Source organism: Telopea speciosissima, chromosome 6, assembly GCF_018873765.1.
Source record: "Telopea speciosissima isolate NSW1024214 ecotype Mountain lineage chromosome 6, Tspe_v1, whole genome shotgun sequence".
Lineage (NCBI taxonomy): Eukaryota > Viridiplantae > Streptophyta > Magnoliopsida > Proteales > Proteaceae > Telopea > Telopea speciosissima.
The window spans coordinates 46,680,132-46,696,870 of record NC_057921.1 but is presented as its reverse complement, the minus strand read 5'-3'; the positions used below and the strand labels follow the sequence as shown (position 1 = coordinate 46,696,870).

At 37.5% G+C, this 16,739-nt stretch overlaps 1 protein-coding gene across 1 annotated transcript in view; it reads right to left on the bottom strand.

The window, feature by feature from the left end:
* Positions 1-9,206: 9,206 nt before the first annotated feature.
* Positions 9,207-16,739, bottom strand: part of LOC122665843 (tubulin-folding cofactor E-like) — a 55,591-nt gene continuing 48,058 nt past the window's right edge. The window contains exon 14 of the mRNA XM_043861976.1: positions 9,207-9,345. Coding sequence (XP_043717911.1) covers positions 9,247-9,345 — 99 coding nt within the window. The 3' untranslated portion in view covers positions 9,207-9,246. The remainder of the gene's footprint in view (positions 9,346-16,739) is intronic.

The window sequence follows — 16,739 nt, the reverse complement described above, 5'->3', positions numbered from 1 at the left end:
CTTGTACAAGTACCGTCCAAGGCCCTCCAGGAGAAATGGATTCCATGTGAGTGACCCTGGAGGGCCTTGGAAGGTACTTGGACAAGGACATTGTTAGTGACCAGAGATAACAAACTAAAACTATTTATATATAGAGGGCAATATTACAACTTTATTGAAAAGAAAAGAAAAAACTAAAATATGAGTACTCACAGCCACACCCGAGCCAAGCCCTGGGACAGGCGTGCATGCACTGTTCCCCCGGGACAAGGCGAGCCATGCCAGAGCTGGCCCTGCCCTGCCGGGACCAGGGCCTCAAGTAGACCCGTCTATGGGTCTACCAATGTTATTAAAATACCCTTTGGATGCTCTTTTATGCCAATTGGTTGGGATCAAATCTTTTGCTTCAAGATAGCAATATCATCTACCATGTGAATAATATTCCAGCTCATGAGTACCAGGTAGGCCATGTCTATTTTTTTTTTTTTTTTTGGACATTAGAGTGGAGGAACATCCTTATTACAAAACTAGGGGACTATAGTGTTACAAGAGTATACCACTACGGAGAGATTCGAGTTCAGCTCAGTTCCACATGAAGGTATCTTCTTCCTAGATCTCATACCGTCCATAGGATGTGGGTTTCGTACTTCAAAAGTGGATCCCACGCTCAAGGTTTGTAATATCGGATTGAATCAACCGATGTTGGTCGGATTGGATCGGTATCAGTCGAGACCAAACTGATCCACCTGTGCAGACAAGGATAAAAAGGTAAAAAAATTGAACCTTTTTACAATAAATAGAGTCAAAAGTGTCATATTTGACCTGAGTTTGGGTGATCACGATCCGATCCCGAGATTAGGAACCACGCTGACGCCTCATAAACTGTGAGAGATTCAAGGGGATCGAAGGGTACCCATGTGGGAAGAGGATCCCGATCTGAGAGATCCTGCGGATCAGAGGGGAAAGATGTGGTGGAAAAAAAGGAGGGAGGAGATGCCCAACCACAAAAACCAGCTATTTGAAGATTAATGTATGAAGCTTGTTCTTCCACGTACATCATTAAATCCGTATGAAATATACTCATGAAAGTTAAAAGACAATTGAAGAGTCTCTTTATAGTTTTATGACCATGTGAGTGAAATATTTATTGACACTGGGAGTGATGTAGAGGGAACGAACCAGGAGAAACCAATCTCGAATGAGAATGGGAGGGTTGATGCTGATGAGGCTTCTACCCCATAAGTTATGGCAGTGAATTATTTATTGATCTAGATCCTCTACTGCCGAGCTGCCCGGTAGGACCGTACTGCCTAGACACAGTGCTGCGCACAATGTCCGCCTTACCCCTGCCCAAACACCTTGCCCGAGTGGGGGTAAGGTGGTCTTTGCGCACAGCACCGTGTCTAGGCAGCTCGGCAGTAGAGGATCCAATTCCGGAGAGACCAAGGGTGGAAAGGGACCAAACCAAGGGACAGCTGTTAGAAAACTCCCCTCCAAGGCAGCAACATTGGGTCATGGCCGTAAGTCTGAGGCAATTAAGAAATGGTGACCCCCATAATGATGGGGGGATCTTTTATCTGCTCCATTTCCCCAAGTCCCTCTCATAAGGGACGGAAATGAACACTCTACCCCTGCCCGAACAGACTGCCCGGGTGGGGTCCACCCCCCTATTAGAGGGACTTGGGGATCTAGACCGGGCGGTAAATGGAGCAGATAATTTTAGGATAAATTACACGTCAGCCCTTGGTTTTTAAACGAAACTCAGATCACCCCCTAGTTTTTGAAAAAACTCAAATCACCCCTCTACAGTAATGGTGTTAGTCTGCTGTTAGTTATTGGTGTGAAAAGACTATTTTACCCTTGTACTAAAACATTAGAATTAAATTTACAATATTACCTTTCGTTCATCTTTAACATTAGTCAAGGTAGGGATTTAAATTTATACTTAACAGCATAAAACTAATGGTAGGGACTAATTTATCATATTGGGGTCTAAATCGGGGGGTGATTTGAGTTTTTTCAAAAACCAGGGGATGATCTGAGTTTCGTTTGAAAACTAGGGGGTGACGTATAATTTACCATAATTTTATAGTGATGGGGTCTCTCTGTTGATCAAGAAGTAGCTAGCATTGTAAGTTTGAATGTTTGATCCTTTCAGAGTTGGTCCTAGTGCCTAGTGGTTATGAGTTCTATCTATCCTTTTTTATCCTCTTCGGATTTTCTCTTTTTTTTATTTTGGCATAGTAGGTATCCGGCCTTTAGCCGACTAAATCCCTCAGGGCTCGTGCACGACCCCACAACACACACGAATCGGGAGATACTGGGTCCACCATGTTCACCAGGGAGTTTCCTCTCAGGCGGGTGGCCCCAAGGGGGGGAGGCGGAGTCGAACGCAGGACCTTCAGCTTCCTTAAGCCTCGTTCCTTGGGGTTTCCTCTTCGGATTTTCCTTATAGCTCAATCCAGTTGTAGGGACAAGTTGTCAGTTGTTGTGGAGTTTTCTTCATTTATTTATTTATTTTTCTTCTATTTTTTTTCTTTAACTTTTTTTTTTTTGACGATCTTCGGACTTTATGGAATATATTATCCATTCACCCGAAAAGAAGAGTCCCTTTTATATGGCTCCATATCGCATTAATATTAGACATTTATTTTAAAGAATGTAAAACCTAACCATGTCATTCATCTTTCATGTCTGACTGAGACCATTCACCATAATTTGCTGAAAAGAGTCCTTCTACTAGCTAATAGATTGCCCACCTAAAATTTTGTCACTAATTGAAGATCAAGAAAGTAACCTTGTGTGGTTTCTTTCTTTGGTGGGTGCCCCTTGGTTGGTAGCTTTACTCCTATTGTTGAAATCCAACCAATCTGAAGCACTTTACCTCATAATGCCTCAATCTTATTCGAAGCTAGCCATTAATACAAGCGGGACATATAAATAAGGGTGCATCTTGTTGTCATCAAGGTGTTGAAATTAGAAATTGTCATGTACAACTTTGCAAGTCATTCATATGAAAGGACGAGAGCTTCAAGACTTAAATAGGGGGGGGGGGGCGGATTATTGTCTTTTCCGACTCCATGTGAGAGGGGACATGACCGTGCATGAAATCTTTGACCTATTTTATTTTCAAAAGTTATTTAAGTTAAGATAAAAAAGGATTTTGTGAACAAATGATAAATGTATTTATAATCTATTCTTTCTACAAGGATAATGTTTCAGTTCAACATATTAATAAGACAAATCCTAGTTCTCCATTTAAATTAATTTACTTTTCATATATGAATTTTGAATCCCTTAGGCTCTGTTTGGTTGCAAGGGGAATTAAAGGGAAGGGAAGGGAAATTTTCATACTTAAAAAAAGAATTTTTATAATCATTACCCCATGTGACACCATATGACAATATCAATAACTCCAAATCATTCCATATTTGGTTATTAATTCCACTTTACTTCGCATCCAATTCCCTTTGGTTTAAAATGTAAAATAAATATTACATGTAAAATGTATATTTACTATATATGGTAAAAAATTGAAGTAGTTTATACATTCACATGGGGTAATGATTACAAAAGTTTCTTTTTTAGGTTTGAAAATTTTTCCTTCCCTTCCCTTTAATTCTCCTTGCAACCAAACGGAGCCATAGAATTTTTTTAGGGTGTGGATTGTTTTAGGTATTTATGAAAAATGATTAAAAATAATTTAAGAAGATCAAATTCATAATGTATTTCTAAATGAAATGAGTGGACTAAAATAGTTTTCAAGTTATATTTCTATGTGTGGAAAAAATTCATATTCCCCAACATTATAGTGAAATTTTAGTAATAAATGATTTGGAGAAAAATAAGAATTGGTAGGTAATGCATCAATCATATAAAAAAGACATAACACCAATGGAAAATGGTTGATATTGATAGAAACTTAGTGAAAGTGATTGGCAAGAGATGTATGCCAATTAATGTTAAAGAGATGGAAGAGTTGTCCTTTCCAAATCCAAATATATTTCTCTACATATCAAGTTCTATTAAAGCATGTATTATCACCACTTAGCCACATAAATACTATGTCGGGATAGTTTAATTTTTTTATTATTAATGTCTCCTTTTTTAAGGAATATTATTGATTTTTTTTTTTGGGTAGAATAATATTATTGACTTTAAAGCTCGTATTATCATCACTAATCCACATAAATACTATGTCGAGATAGTTTAATTTTTTATTATATAATTTTTTGGTTAGATTAATTTTTTATCATTAATGTCCTTCTTTTAGAAGTATTATTGACTTTAAAGCACGTATTATCACCACTAACCCACATAAATACTATGTCGGGATGGTTTAATTTTTTATCATTTTTTTTAATCATTAATGTTTCTCTTTTTAGGAGTATTATTGACTTTAAAGCACGAATTATCAGCACTAATCCACATAAATACTATGTCGAGATAGTTTAATTTTTTATTGGTAAAATTTTTTTATCATTAATGTCCCTCTTCTTAGGAGTATTATTGACTTTAAAGCACGTATTATCACCACTAATCCACATAAACACTATGTCGGGACTCATAAAGATCGAAAAGGATTGAGCTCCTCTCCAAGGAGCCCAGCATGCCCAAGGAGGATTCAGCCGGTGGGCTGTGTCGCACACATCCCTAGGCATGTGTTGAGATGTGTGCGGCATAGTCCAACCCTTGGATGCCCCCTAGGCACTCCCTAGGCACTGAGCTCCTTGGAGAGGAGTCGGATCCGATCGAAAAGGATTTGGGTCCTCTGTAGCGCAACAGAGAGTGTAGCACACCATCCGACAGCCCACAGTGCTTGGCACGTAGCCCAACATAGGGTGTTGGGCTGCGTACCCAAGCACTATGGCCGTTGGATATGCTCTACACTCCCTGTCGCGCTACAAAGGAACCCAACGGGATCGAAAACCATCAATTAACAAAGGAAACAACAATCTTGAAAGACAATCTCTCTCTCTCTCTCTCTCTCTCTCTCTCCATAATTACATCCCCGGTTGCTAATTGGTCTGAGGAGGGTCATAATGTATGCAGCCTTACCCCTTCTTCGCAAAGAGGCTGTTTCTAGAGTCTCAAACCTATAACCACTTGATCACAATGAAGCAATCTAACCGTTGCGCCAAGGTCCACATTATCTTGTATTATTACATTTGATTAATTAATTTGCAGGTAATACAGAGACAAACTTTTAAGAGAAAAATATGTTTTCATTTTTTGAAACCTATGACATAGAAAAATACTAATCTGTTTTTTTTTTTTCAATCATATAAATCACATATTCTTTCTCTAGATTATAACACATTGCATATTTATTTTATATTTTAATCATAAAGGTTATTACATATAATTTATTTTGTATAGATATTATGGGAATTGATCTGGTGGATTGTCCATATCTTCTCGGTGGCATGTCTATTTCACCCAAATTTTTTCTACAAGTAGGTCCCATGTAGTCTGCATACATGTCAATTTAAACTCAATCAAAGTTGGCAATGTGACTATGGGCTTTGAAGATTCATTGCCTTTTGGAAAAAAAAATATTGTATTTAGAAGTTTTAAAATGATTTTAAGATTCAATATACCTCAAAACATGCTTCCTTTTGTAAAGGTTTTAATTCCACACAACTTGTATGCATAGTTTTCTTTCATGTGCATGGTGTCCAATGCAAGGTACGTAGAAGAGGGATCATTATCGTCTCCTGTTCTCTATCCGGTACAGTAGTCCAGTTTCTCTCATAGAGGGCGGGAAATGACGACCTAACCCCCTGTCCGAACACACTGCCCGAGGGAGGTTAAAATGTCATTTCTGCCTCCCTATGAGAGGAACTGGATCACTGTACCAGGAAGGGAACAAGACCGAAAAAAAATTCCGTAAAAGAGGTGGTTGATCGGTTGGTCGATTGGCCTGCCTAGGTGGTCGACCGCCAATGGTTAAATGTTAAAATTAAATGGTGGGAGTCACCTGCCTTGAAATGTTTGGAGGTTGTTGGACATTATCTTTGAATACACTTTGCTTTCTTAACTTTTCCAAACTCTTTCCTTTACTTGTGTTTCTACATTTTGCTATTTTTTTTTCCAATTTTGGTGGTTGATCTTTTGATTTATTGAGTGCCACTCAAAGAGTCTCAATGTGGCCCAATATTTCAGTACAACAACTACTATTATGACTAAGGAAAGTGACTGGTGGCACACCTCAATTCATTTTCAATCTCATATTTGTGATGTGTTTTGATCGCAAGATTTATTGTTTGTGGCCATGTGTTTGGTCCTCCAACCGTTAGTAGTCACTATATATCACTTCGTGGATTATAAAGATATGCGAAAATTATTTCCTCCAATTCTCTATCTGGCCCAATTCCCCAATGCCTCTAATAACTACTAGTATGACTATGATCTCAAGGAAAGTGACTGGTGGCACACCTCAATCCATTTTCAGTCTCATATTTGTGATGTGTTTTGATCGCAATATTTATTGTTTGTGGCCATGGGTTTGGCCCTCCAACTGTTAGTAGTCACTATATATCACTTGGTGGATTATAAAGATATGCAAAAATTATCTCCTCCAGTTCTCTGCCTGGCCCAGTTCCCCAGTGCCTCTAATAAGGGGGGTGGTGGACTCTACCCGGATAGTGTTCGGGTAGGGTAGGGTGGTCATTCCCCCGCCCTTTGTTAGAGGCATTGGGGAACTGAGTCCGGCAGGGATCTAGAGGCCAGGGATAAAGATCCAAAGAAATGTTCAATATCCCAATTCTCTAGTCTTATATTCTACAAGACTTAAGATCGTAATTTTGAGATTATAGGAGTATGGCTATTCAAAGTTCTTCCACTCCAACCATTGTTCTGCAATGGAGAACTAGAGAATCATCTCTAATTTTGATATTATAGAATCATTTAATGGTTTTATTTACAAGAGGTGAAAGCAAATGATTACATTCATATTAAGTTAATTGGCTATCTCATTTGCTTTAACTGAGCTGGTAGAGAGTGATAATCACACTCTCAAAGCCAAGAGAGAAGCTTAGATACAAGCAATTCTGAATTCGTTGTCTAATAAATTATAGAATCTTTATACTCCTTATGAATATGCAAATACTATTTGGCCAGCACTAGAGAAGAAAATTGCATTGGAAGACACTAGTAGTAAAAGAGCAAGGGACCCAAGCAAGAGTAAGGAATCATCTAACAAGCACTGCCTATTAGTATAAAAAAGTTGGATAGAACTACTTGACTAATTTTGCAGTTCATACACCTGAGCAGTTGATTAGGGAATCAAGAACCTAACCTAAAGTGAGCTTCGCTACCTGCATCAGTCAACTCAGATAAGCAAGTAAAGAGGGATTTTTCACTACTAGCAGACCATGTGCTTAAACCAGACTGCTTTTTTAGAGTAGGGAAGCTTAAGCTTAAAAGATCTAATAAAGCAGGGAGAACTAAGCTAAGAAATAAATCATTGAAATTCGTTAACCAAGTCCTTCTATTAGGGGAAGAACTCGGCTTACTCACCAGGAATGCACCCTAAGGAAAGGTTCCTAAGTCAGTTAAAAGTTAATTCAAATCAATGGCAGTACAATCAAATAAAACAAGTTTTGTTGAATAAGCAAATATTGCATCACTAACAACATAAGTAAATAGAGGTCTAGGTGAAGCAATCAATTATTCAAATCAACAATATTAGATTAAGAAGTTGATGTTACAGTAAGTTGGCCCAGTCTCTCACCCAACAGTTGTTGATTCAGTCAAAGAACCAGATCATCAGTACCAATAATCACTTAAGTCAATCAAACTTCGAGGCATAGTTCTTAGCTTTAATCAATGGGTTGCAGAAAACCAAGGATTTGAGAATTTCAAATCTTTGGGTGGAGTGTGATTCAGTGTCAGTGATAGTTCACTAGTTCCGATGCATGCGAACCAATTTCCTAGGTTTACTTGGCAAAAATAGTTTCCCCTGCAACAATATGTCTTTCTAACATGGTTATGTACCTAAATCCATAACATTCCAAATATGGTTATTTACTATATTTTACTATCATACTCCTTGGATTTAAGAAGAAAAATATAAGTTTCATTTGAAAATTTTGATTACCACACTTAATAAGACTTTTAAGATAGTTCTATTACAGAAGTTTTTATTTTCTATTTTTAAACTAATTTCACTCCCCTTCCTTTTCCTCTTACAGCCTAAGGTTCCATTTAGTTGCAAGGGAAATTAAAGAAAAGGGAAGTAAAATTTTCAAATCTAAAGATTTTTTTTTTGTAATTATTGCCCCACAAGTTTGTCATTGACTCCAAACCATTCCTCATTTGGTTATTAAATTTCACTTTACTTTTGCATCCAAATCCCTTGAATTTTAAAAGTACAATAAAAATCATATCCAAAAAGCATCATTACTTAGTAATAAATTTAAGTTGCTTATACAGTCATGTTAGATGATGATTATAAAAGCTTCATTTTAAGTTTGAAAAACTTCACTTCCTTTCCCTCTAATTTTCCTCACACAACCTTATACCAATTGAATGGAGTCTGTTACATGGATCATTTCAAAACAGAGTAAAAAAAAAAGGCGAAATGAGAAAAGAAAAGACAGTAAGAGGAAAAAGGTAAAGCCCAAGAAGTCAAGAAAATCTCAATTAGATCGGGTGGGCAACATGGATACCTGCCCCCCAAGGGAAATTAGCAGAAAAATCTCAGCTTCGAATCTAGAATCTGGATATCAAGTTTCCTCTAGACTTCCAATGGAAAATGTACCGCATTGGCTGGGACTGATCCCTATATAACTTTTTCCCCTTTTTTTTTGATAAACTGCCATTTAACTTACAAGAAATTGTGCTCAGCAAACAACCCACCTCCCTCCCCCCACCCCCCCCTACCCCCCACCCCCAACAGAAAAAAAAAAAAAAAAAACTGAATATTGTTTTCATACATGTGAAAATGGAAATTTCGTACTCCCATCAGGCATGAAGCTTTTTGTAACTACACAAGTGTTTCCAAAAAGTAAAATAATATTACATAATATTTCCACAAAAAAAAAAAAAAAAAAAAAAAAAAAATACCCTAAACCCTAATATAAGCTCTTTAACAACAGCCATAAGTCATTTGATGAAGCACATCTGTGCAACCCATATTCTAGTACCAACATATTCCCAGGGAATTGATACAAGCCACAAAAGTTCCTCATAAGAGACACCTGCTGGTTCTATGGCTTATGTTCTCCATGAAAAGAAAATTCAATTTAATTCTGGATGATAAAATTAATCGTCCACATCGATTAGAATGGTTGCTTCATTGCCAGCTCCTAGCTCTATCAAAGAATCCATTTCATCATCAAGCAATCGAGGCATGGGGGAACCCTGCAATAGAAATTTTTTAAATGTGAAGTACTAACCATTCTACTCTGATTTCTTAGACCATATAGTAAGGCGATATTATTTACTGCAAAATGTGTTGCAACTTGCAAACCATCTGATAAAACAGATCATGTAACACGAAGGTTGTTTTAATATTAAGAATTTTAAATCTAGAGCTTTAAGGCAGTAACAAAGAAAATGTAACATAAAGGTTGTCCACCTTTGTTTACTAAAGAAACCACCTTAGCATGTAACTTCATCAGATTTCTATGCCTCCACAAGCAAGGGTACAAACCTATACATAACACTCCAATGCAACTCAAGATAGAAATTTTAACCCATATTTAAACTCAAAGTTCACCTAGAACTCACAGAAAATAGAAACAAAAAATGAGGCAGAATTCCAGCAAAAAGAGAAGATGAGCAGCTTGTTGTTTTGGGTTTGGTTAAGTTTTTTTTGGGTTAAACTGAGCCTACAGTTCAATATTGGTTCAAGTTAGACTCAATATTAGGTCCCCAATGGTATGGGCCATGGGCTTAGCTTTTTTGGGTTTTCTATTGTAATGAGATAGTTCTATAAGCCCAAATATGAAGGATTTATGACCTATACGAAATTAGGTGTTTATTTCTATATCTTAGAATTTCCAGAGACTTTCTATCTTTAAGAGTTTTAGTTGTAATGGAACTTCTCCTTAGCCCACGTATGTGAGAGTTTCTTTTTTATGTTTTTCCTTAGGCTCCGTTTGGTTGCAAAGAGAATTAAAGGGAAGGAAAGGGAAGGAAAATTTTTCAAACCTAAAAAAGAAACTTTTGTAATCATTACCCCATGTGATTGTATAAACTACTTAAATTTCTTATCATATCTAGAAAAGATACATTTTACATGTAATATTTATTTAACATTTTAAACCAAAGGGAAATGGATGCAAAGTAAAGTGAAATTTAATAACCAAATATGAAATGATTTGGAGTTAGATATATTGTCACATGCATGGTGTCACATGGGGTAATGATTAAAAAAATTCCTTTTTGAAGTATGAAAATTTCATTTCCCTTCCCTTTAATTCCCTTTGCAACCAAACGGAGCCTTCGTTTTATAAATAAAAGAAAAGGGGTTTAATGGGATCCCAGATCACTAATGGCTAAGGTGAGGATCCCAAAAGAGAACCACAACCGCTGTGTAGGAACTAAAACCAGAATAAGAGAATTGCTTAAAAACTCCGAAAAGATGAGTCTGATGGAGCTGATTGTTTGGTCGAATGGTCAGTTTAAGATGGGAAACCAACCCTCAAAATTAGATCAGGATCCAATGGTCGGATCTGGAGCTTCAAAGGGGCCTCAAAAATAGCAGGTAGTCCCAAAATAGCAACTCATATTCAGATACTGTAGTGAGATTCACGAATAAGAAATTTAAGCCCAAAACAGAAAGTTTCAATAAGTAGAAATCAAAATTAGTAACACACAAGTTCATAAACCAGACAAGAAATCAGATCAAAAAATAGAAACAGATTTGAAATTAGCAACTAAAACAAGAATAAAAAGTAGCCACAGATCAGATTTAGAAAAAGTAACGGAAACAAATTAGTGAGTTCGGAACTAGAAACTAGTAGCAACATGGAAATCAAAACAAGGTATAGGGCTGCTGCAGAACTCTAGACTCTAGAGAAGGCATTGTTGTGTTACCAACAAGTTGTGAAATCGATGGAAAGAAGGCAGGATGGCAACATCAATGCGAGAAGCTGATTAGAAAACTGAGAAAAGAAAAACGCAACAGAAATTTTGTGGACAGAGATGGCATGCAGAAGATCAAACAGAAACCGACCTTGAGAAGAAAAAGAAGATAGAAGAGATGATATGGCACCACCTAGGCGTCCATGGGCCCTTTTATGGATGGGCACTTTGGTCAGCTAGGCGCCTTGTTGGTGTCGCCTTAGTTTTTAACTCCCTCCAATGCCTTGGCCTGCCTACCACTTTGACAACTATGTGGACTGGGCATCCCACCTAGAACTTAACCAGAATCTCACCAGTCCTCTTGGCATCCCACCAAGGCTGTTGCATCACACAATAGCACTCTGCATCTCACATAAGTCAGTAAGTATAAGCTAAATAAACTGTTCAAATTGTTGCGGTAGTATGATCTTCTACTCCTTTATTTATAACCTTGCAACAAAACAAGAAAACAGTAATTCTTCATGCACAAGCAAAAGAGGTAATAAAATAGAAGACTTCTAGATTACTCTTTTTTGGGTGAATAATTAATTCATTACCAAAGAGGAAAGAAAGAAAAACAACAACCCTCAAATGGGAGGGTGAAAAATTAAAAACCAACAGCCAAAGACTCAAACAGCGGAGCCCGAGGCTTGAAGAGAGATAGAGGGAAGGCCATAGGAGACAACAATGAGCCTGTTCCTTGGAGTGTCATTACAAATAGAGGGAGCACCCGAACTAAGTTTGGCTTTAATTTCAAAGGAGATGGAATCCCAAATCTGTGGGAGAGATCTAGATTTGGTGATCCATTTCTGTAAATTACACTCCATCCAAATATGATTGATGACAGCACAAAAAGCCAGCTTTCCAATCGCATCACAGAGGGAAGAACCTCCAAAAGTCATGTCAACCCAAAACCATTCTCTGTCAAAAGGAAGAATCCGACAATTTCTTGGCCAGCATTTAGCAAGGATGCCTTTCCAGATGGAACAGGAGAAAGGACATTCAAAAAATAGATGATTGGATTCCTCGATCGCATTCCAATAAAGACCACAATTTCAGGGAACAGAGATGTGCTAGTGGCGAAGAAAGGACTGCGTTGGAAGGCAGTTGGAGAAGACTCTCTAGACCGTAAAGCAATGTCAAGGAATATGGTGCTTGAACCAAACTAGTTTCCTCTAAGGGGCAAGAGGATGACGAGTCCAAATGAGACCCTAAGCAGCTTTGGAGCTAAAAGAACCTGAAGAATTTGGCAATCAAGTAACACAGTCATCCCTATGGTGGGGTCTTCTGGTAATGGAGGGCAATAAGCTCCAGATATTAATAAGTACAGGATTAGAAGTGTCTGGGGGAGCCCAGCCATTAGGATCAATGATATCAGCCACCAAAGCATTTCAAGGCAGCCCAGAGCCATAAATAGTTCTAGGGCTAACTCAATGAAGAAGAATTCCCATAGGGTGCCAATGATCCAGCCACAGGGAAGTGGATTTCCCATCGCCAATGCGAGAGTGGATAGATCCAAGGACAGTACAGCAAGAAGCAAGGATTTTGCGCCAGACCCAAGAAGCATCAGAAGAGATAGAGACTATCCAAATGGAATCCGATCGAAGAAGCCCAGAATAAATCCAATCCACCTAGATACTTTTCTTTCTAGAAGCAATCTTCCATATCAACTTAATGATGCCAGCTTGATTCACCTCCTTGATTCTTCTAATACCCAAACCTCCTTCCACCAAAGGGAGGCAAACTGAAGCCCAACTAATGGGCCGAAGAAACCTTGAGGAATCAAAGCCTTTCCAGAGAAAAGAAGACATAAGGGATTCTAAGGATTTGATGATGGAGTGAGGCAGCCCATAAATTCTGGACTAGTAAATGTAAGAAGCTTGCAACACTGACTTAACGAGCACCAGACGACCCGCATAAGATAGAAGCTTGCCTAACATTTCTTTTGTTGTTGACGTTATTAGTCAGTTTATGGATTCACCTAAAAAGACTCATTGGGAGGGAGCATGTCTAATATTAAGGTATCTGAAGGGAGCTCCAAGAAAGGGGCTTATTTATTGACCTCATACCATGTTGATTTGGTTGGATATTCTCATGCAGACTGAACTGGTGTTGACAGTGATAGGAAGTCTACCACAGGTTATTGTACATTTATTGGTGGCAACCTTATCACATGGAAAAGTAAAAAGCAAACAACTCTGGCTAGATCTAATGTTGAAAGTTGAAACTGAGTATAGGGTTATGTCTCATATTGTAGCCGAGTTGATGTGGTTGAAGTTTCTACTTCAAGAGTTGGGTTTTTTCAAATACCAAACTATGAAAATGTTTTGTGCTAGTCAAGTTGTTATCTACATTGCCAGTAACCTTGTGTTTCATGTAAGGACCAAACATATTGAAGTTGACTATCACTTTGTGAGGAATGTTGTTATGATGAAGTTGATTGTTACTCTATTTATTTTGCCTTCAGCTCAGTTGGGTAATATGTTTACCAATCCTTTGTTTAGTCTTGCCTTTCGTTGTTATCTACATTTCCAGTAAGCTTGTGTTTCATGCATAGTTCAAAAAATCATTGTCTCGGTCAAAATCTCAAATATTTCGATTATTTTGGTCGAGTCGAAACGAAACGCAAGTTCGAATTTAAAAAATGCACTATTTCAAAATTTTGGGAAATTACGGTGAAGTTTCGGTCATCATCTCGTTTCGAAAATCTCAGTAATTTCGGTCATCTCGTTTTGGAAATTTTGTTTATTTTGGTCATTTTGGCATTTTACACCCACAAATGGCCAAGCAAAACTCAAAGAAAAAATACCATATTTCAAAGAAATTTCGTCAAATTTCGGTATCTCGGAAATTTCAGTCAGACCAAAACATTAAAACGAAACGAAATTTTAAACCTTGGTTTCATGTAAGGAGCAAACATATTTTAGTTGACTATCACTTTATGAGGAATGTTGTTATAATGAAGTTAATTGTTACTCTGTTTGTTTCGCCTTCAGTTCAGTTGGGTGATATGTTTACCAATTTTTCGTTTAGTCTTGCCTTTTAGAAGGGCTATTCCAAGTTAGGCATGGGTGATTTTTATGCTCCAACCTGGGAGCGTTAAGTTGTGTGTAAAATATCGCAAGAGTAATATTTGTCAAGCCTACGATAGGAGTAAGTTGAGTTTTGTTTTAAGTGTAAGTCAGTAAGTTAGTCTTTTATTTCTTCTCTACCTCTATTAGAAAACTTCTAGTTATATTGCAACTGGTTTGGATATTATCTGTAAAGGTAAAGTCGGACTATCACATGGATTGTTTCTCTAACCAGGGATAGTCCTCCTCTCTTTCTTCTCCTTTCTGTTGGTACTGGTCCTCTTGTTTTGCTAATATCACGCTACTATTTTGGGTGTGCTTTTTAAAAATCAAAGGATTCAATATGTTAAGAGCGCCTAAAATAGGGTTTCCAAGAAGATTTGGGACCTCATTTGGGCCTCGATACCCTCACTCGAAACCAAACACCAAAACCTTCTAGGTGTTTAACAAAAATTTCATAATTTCGAGATATATTTTAGCTCAAAATCGAAACCTGGAACTATGTCATAGTTCAAGGTTTTGTCGTAATTTCACAAAATTTTGCGAAAGATTTTGTTTCCAACTGATGTCAAAACAAAACATTAAACGAAATGTAAGTCTTGCAGTTTTTCGGTCGATATTTTGACTAAATGTATGGTTTCGACTGAAACAATACAACAACAACAACAACAAACAAGAAATGAAGCAGGCTACATGGATCCAAGCAAGACAAAGAAGGGAAAATTGAGGTTTAAACAAAGAAGGGAGGATGAAGAGATGGGGTACACAAGGATGGGGAATGAGATGAGAAATGCCAAAATGGAAAATGATAAATGAAAGATAGAAATAAAAAGAAATGGGAAGAAAAATGGAAGATGTAAGTAAGAGGAACGAGTCACAGCCCAGTACGTCAGAGGAATCCCAACTAAATAGGTCTGCTACATGGATCCTTGCCCTCTAATAGGCTCTATTCGAGGTCAGACTTAGTAGAAGACCTTGGCTATGTAAGTCCGTCCTCACATCTTCACCTATGGTCATTTTAGGCCTTCCTCTAGCTCTTTTAACCCCTTTAATCGGGATCATATCACTCTTCCTTACTGGGGCATCCTTAGGCCTCCATTGAACATGACCATACCATCTCAAACGAATCTCTCGGAGCTTGTCATTGATCGGGGCAACTCCTAAGTCAGCTCTAATCCGATTATTTTTTATTTTATCATTCCTAGTTTTTCCACACATCCATCTTAACATGCGCATCTCTGCTACATATAGCTTCTCAATATGGCAATTCTTAACTGCCCAACATTTTGCTACATACATCATAGTCGGTTGTACAACAGTCCTATAGAACTTTCTTTTAAGCTTTAAAGGAATATGATGATCACACAACACTTCGGACGCACCTTGATGAGCACATTTATGTGTGAAATCTTAGGGCATAAAACATACATTTTACCACATTGGACAGAGTTACTCGATGCTTTCTTGTGCTTTTCAGGTTTTAGGTGAATTCTTGTGAAAATGGAGGATATGTGCTAAGAAAATATTTTTAAGCAGTTTAGAGGTGTTAATGGCTTGGATGCGTAGCCCATCGAGCCAGCTTCGCAACTGTTCAAACGGCACTTGATTCCGAGTTGAAACGAAGAAGTTACGGTCGTTTCCATAACGAAGCACGAAAATGGTCTGTAGGGGTTTATTTGTAATTATTGATAGTCGTCCAGGGATAAAGTGAAGTGAAAGTTCGGATTCCAGGGGCCTTAACAAAATAACTAGAAGTTATATTTCCCGTACCCGAAAGATTCCATTTGGAGGGCTCTGGACAGTCCAACTTCAACTTGAGATATCTTGGGCTCCCGAACTCCAAATTGGACGAAATTTGGGTCTATTTTGGGTGATTTTTCACAAGGAACACAATGGTGAGACCTATATAAGCACCCCATGCTCCACGTTTTTTGAAAGATAGATTTGGCAATTCATTAATTATGAGTGAAATCCTAATCATCACTCTCTCTCTCCTCCAACTTTCCAAGGGCACTTCTGAAATTCTACTTGCGATAGATTTATTTTGAAAGATATTCTCTCACCTATGGAAAGTTGAAAAGTCAAAGATACTTTAATTTTATTGCTTGGAGAAGATATCTCCAAAGAAAATGAAGCACTTGTTAGAATTGGAAGTTTACTTTTCTAGAAATAGAAGGTCTATGTAAATAATCTTCTCTTCTTTTTCCTTCTATTTTTTTTCTTTTTTATTAGGATTCAAGGCATTGTAAAAGAGGAAGGAGAAGAGCATATTCTCTTTTCTTAGGGAATATTTCTCCTACACTTCCCTCTTCTCTCTTCTCCTCTCTTCCCCCTATAAATACCCCTTGCCCTTCGGGTTGTAACAAGTTAGTTTTTTAGTTAAGTTTTTAGTTAGTTTCTAGTTCAATTTTAATTTAGTTTTTAGTGTAATTTTTGGTTCATTCACTTAGTGAAATTTTATCTTCTTTTCCTATTTTTGGCTTTAGATCTTAGTTTGATTTCATAAGATTAGTTCTTTCAAGTTCTTAATTTTGCTTTCATAAGATTAGTTAATGGTTGTAATAGGATTAGTTTATGTTTTAATATCTTCAATATGGTTGTAATAGTTTCAGTTTT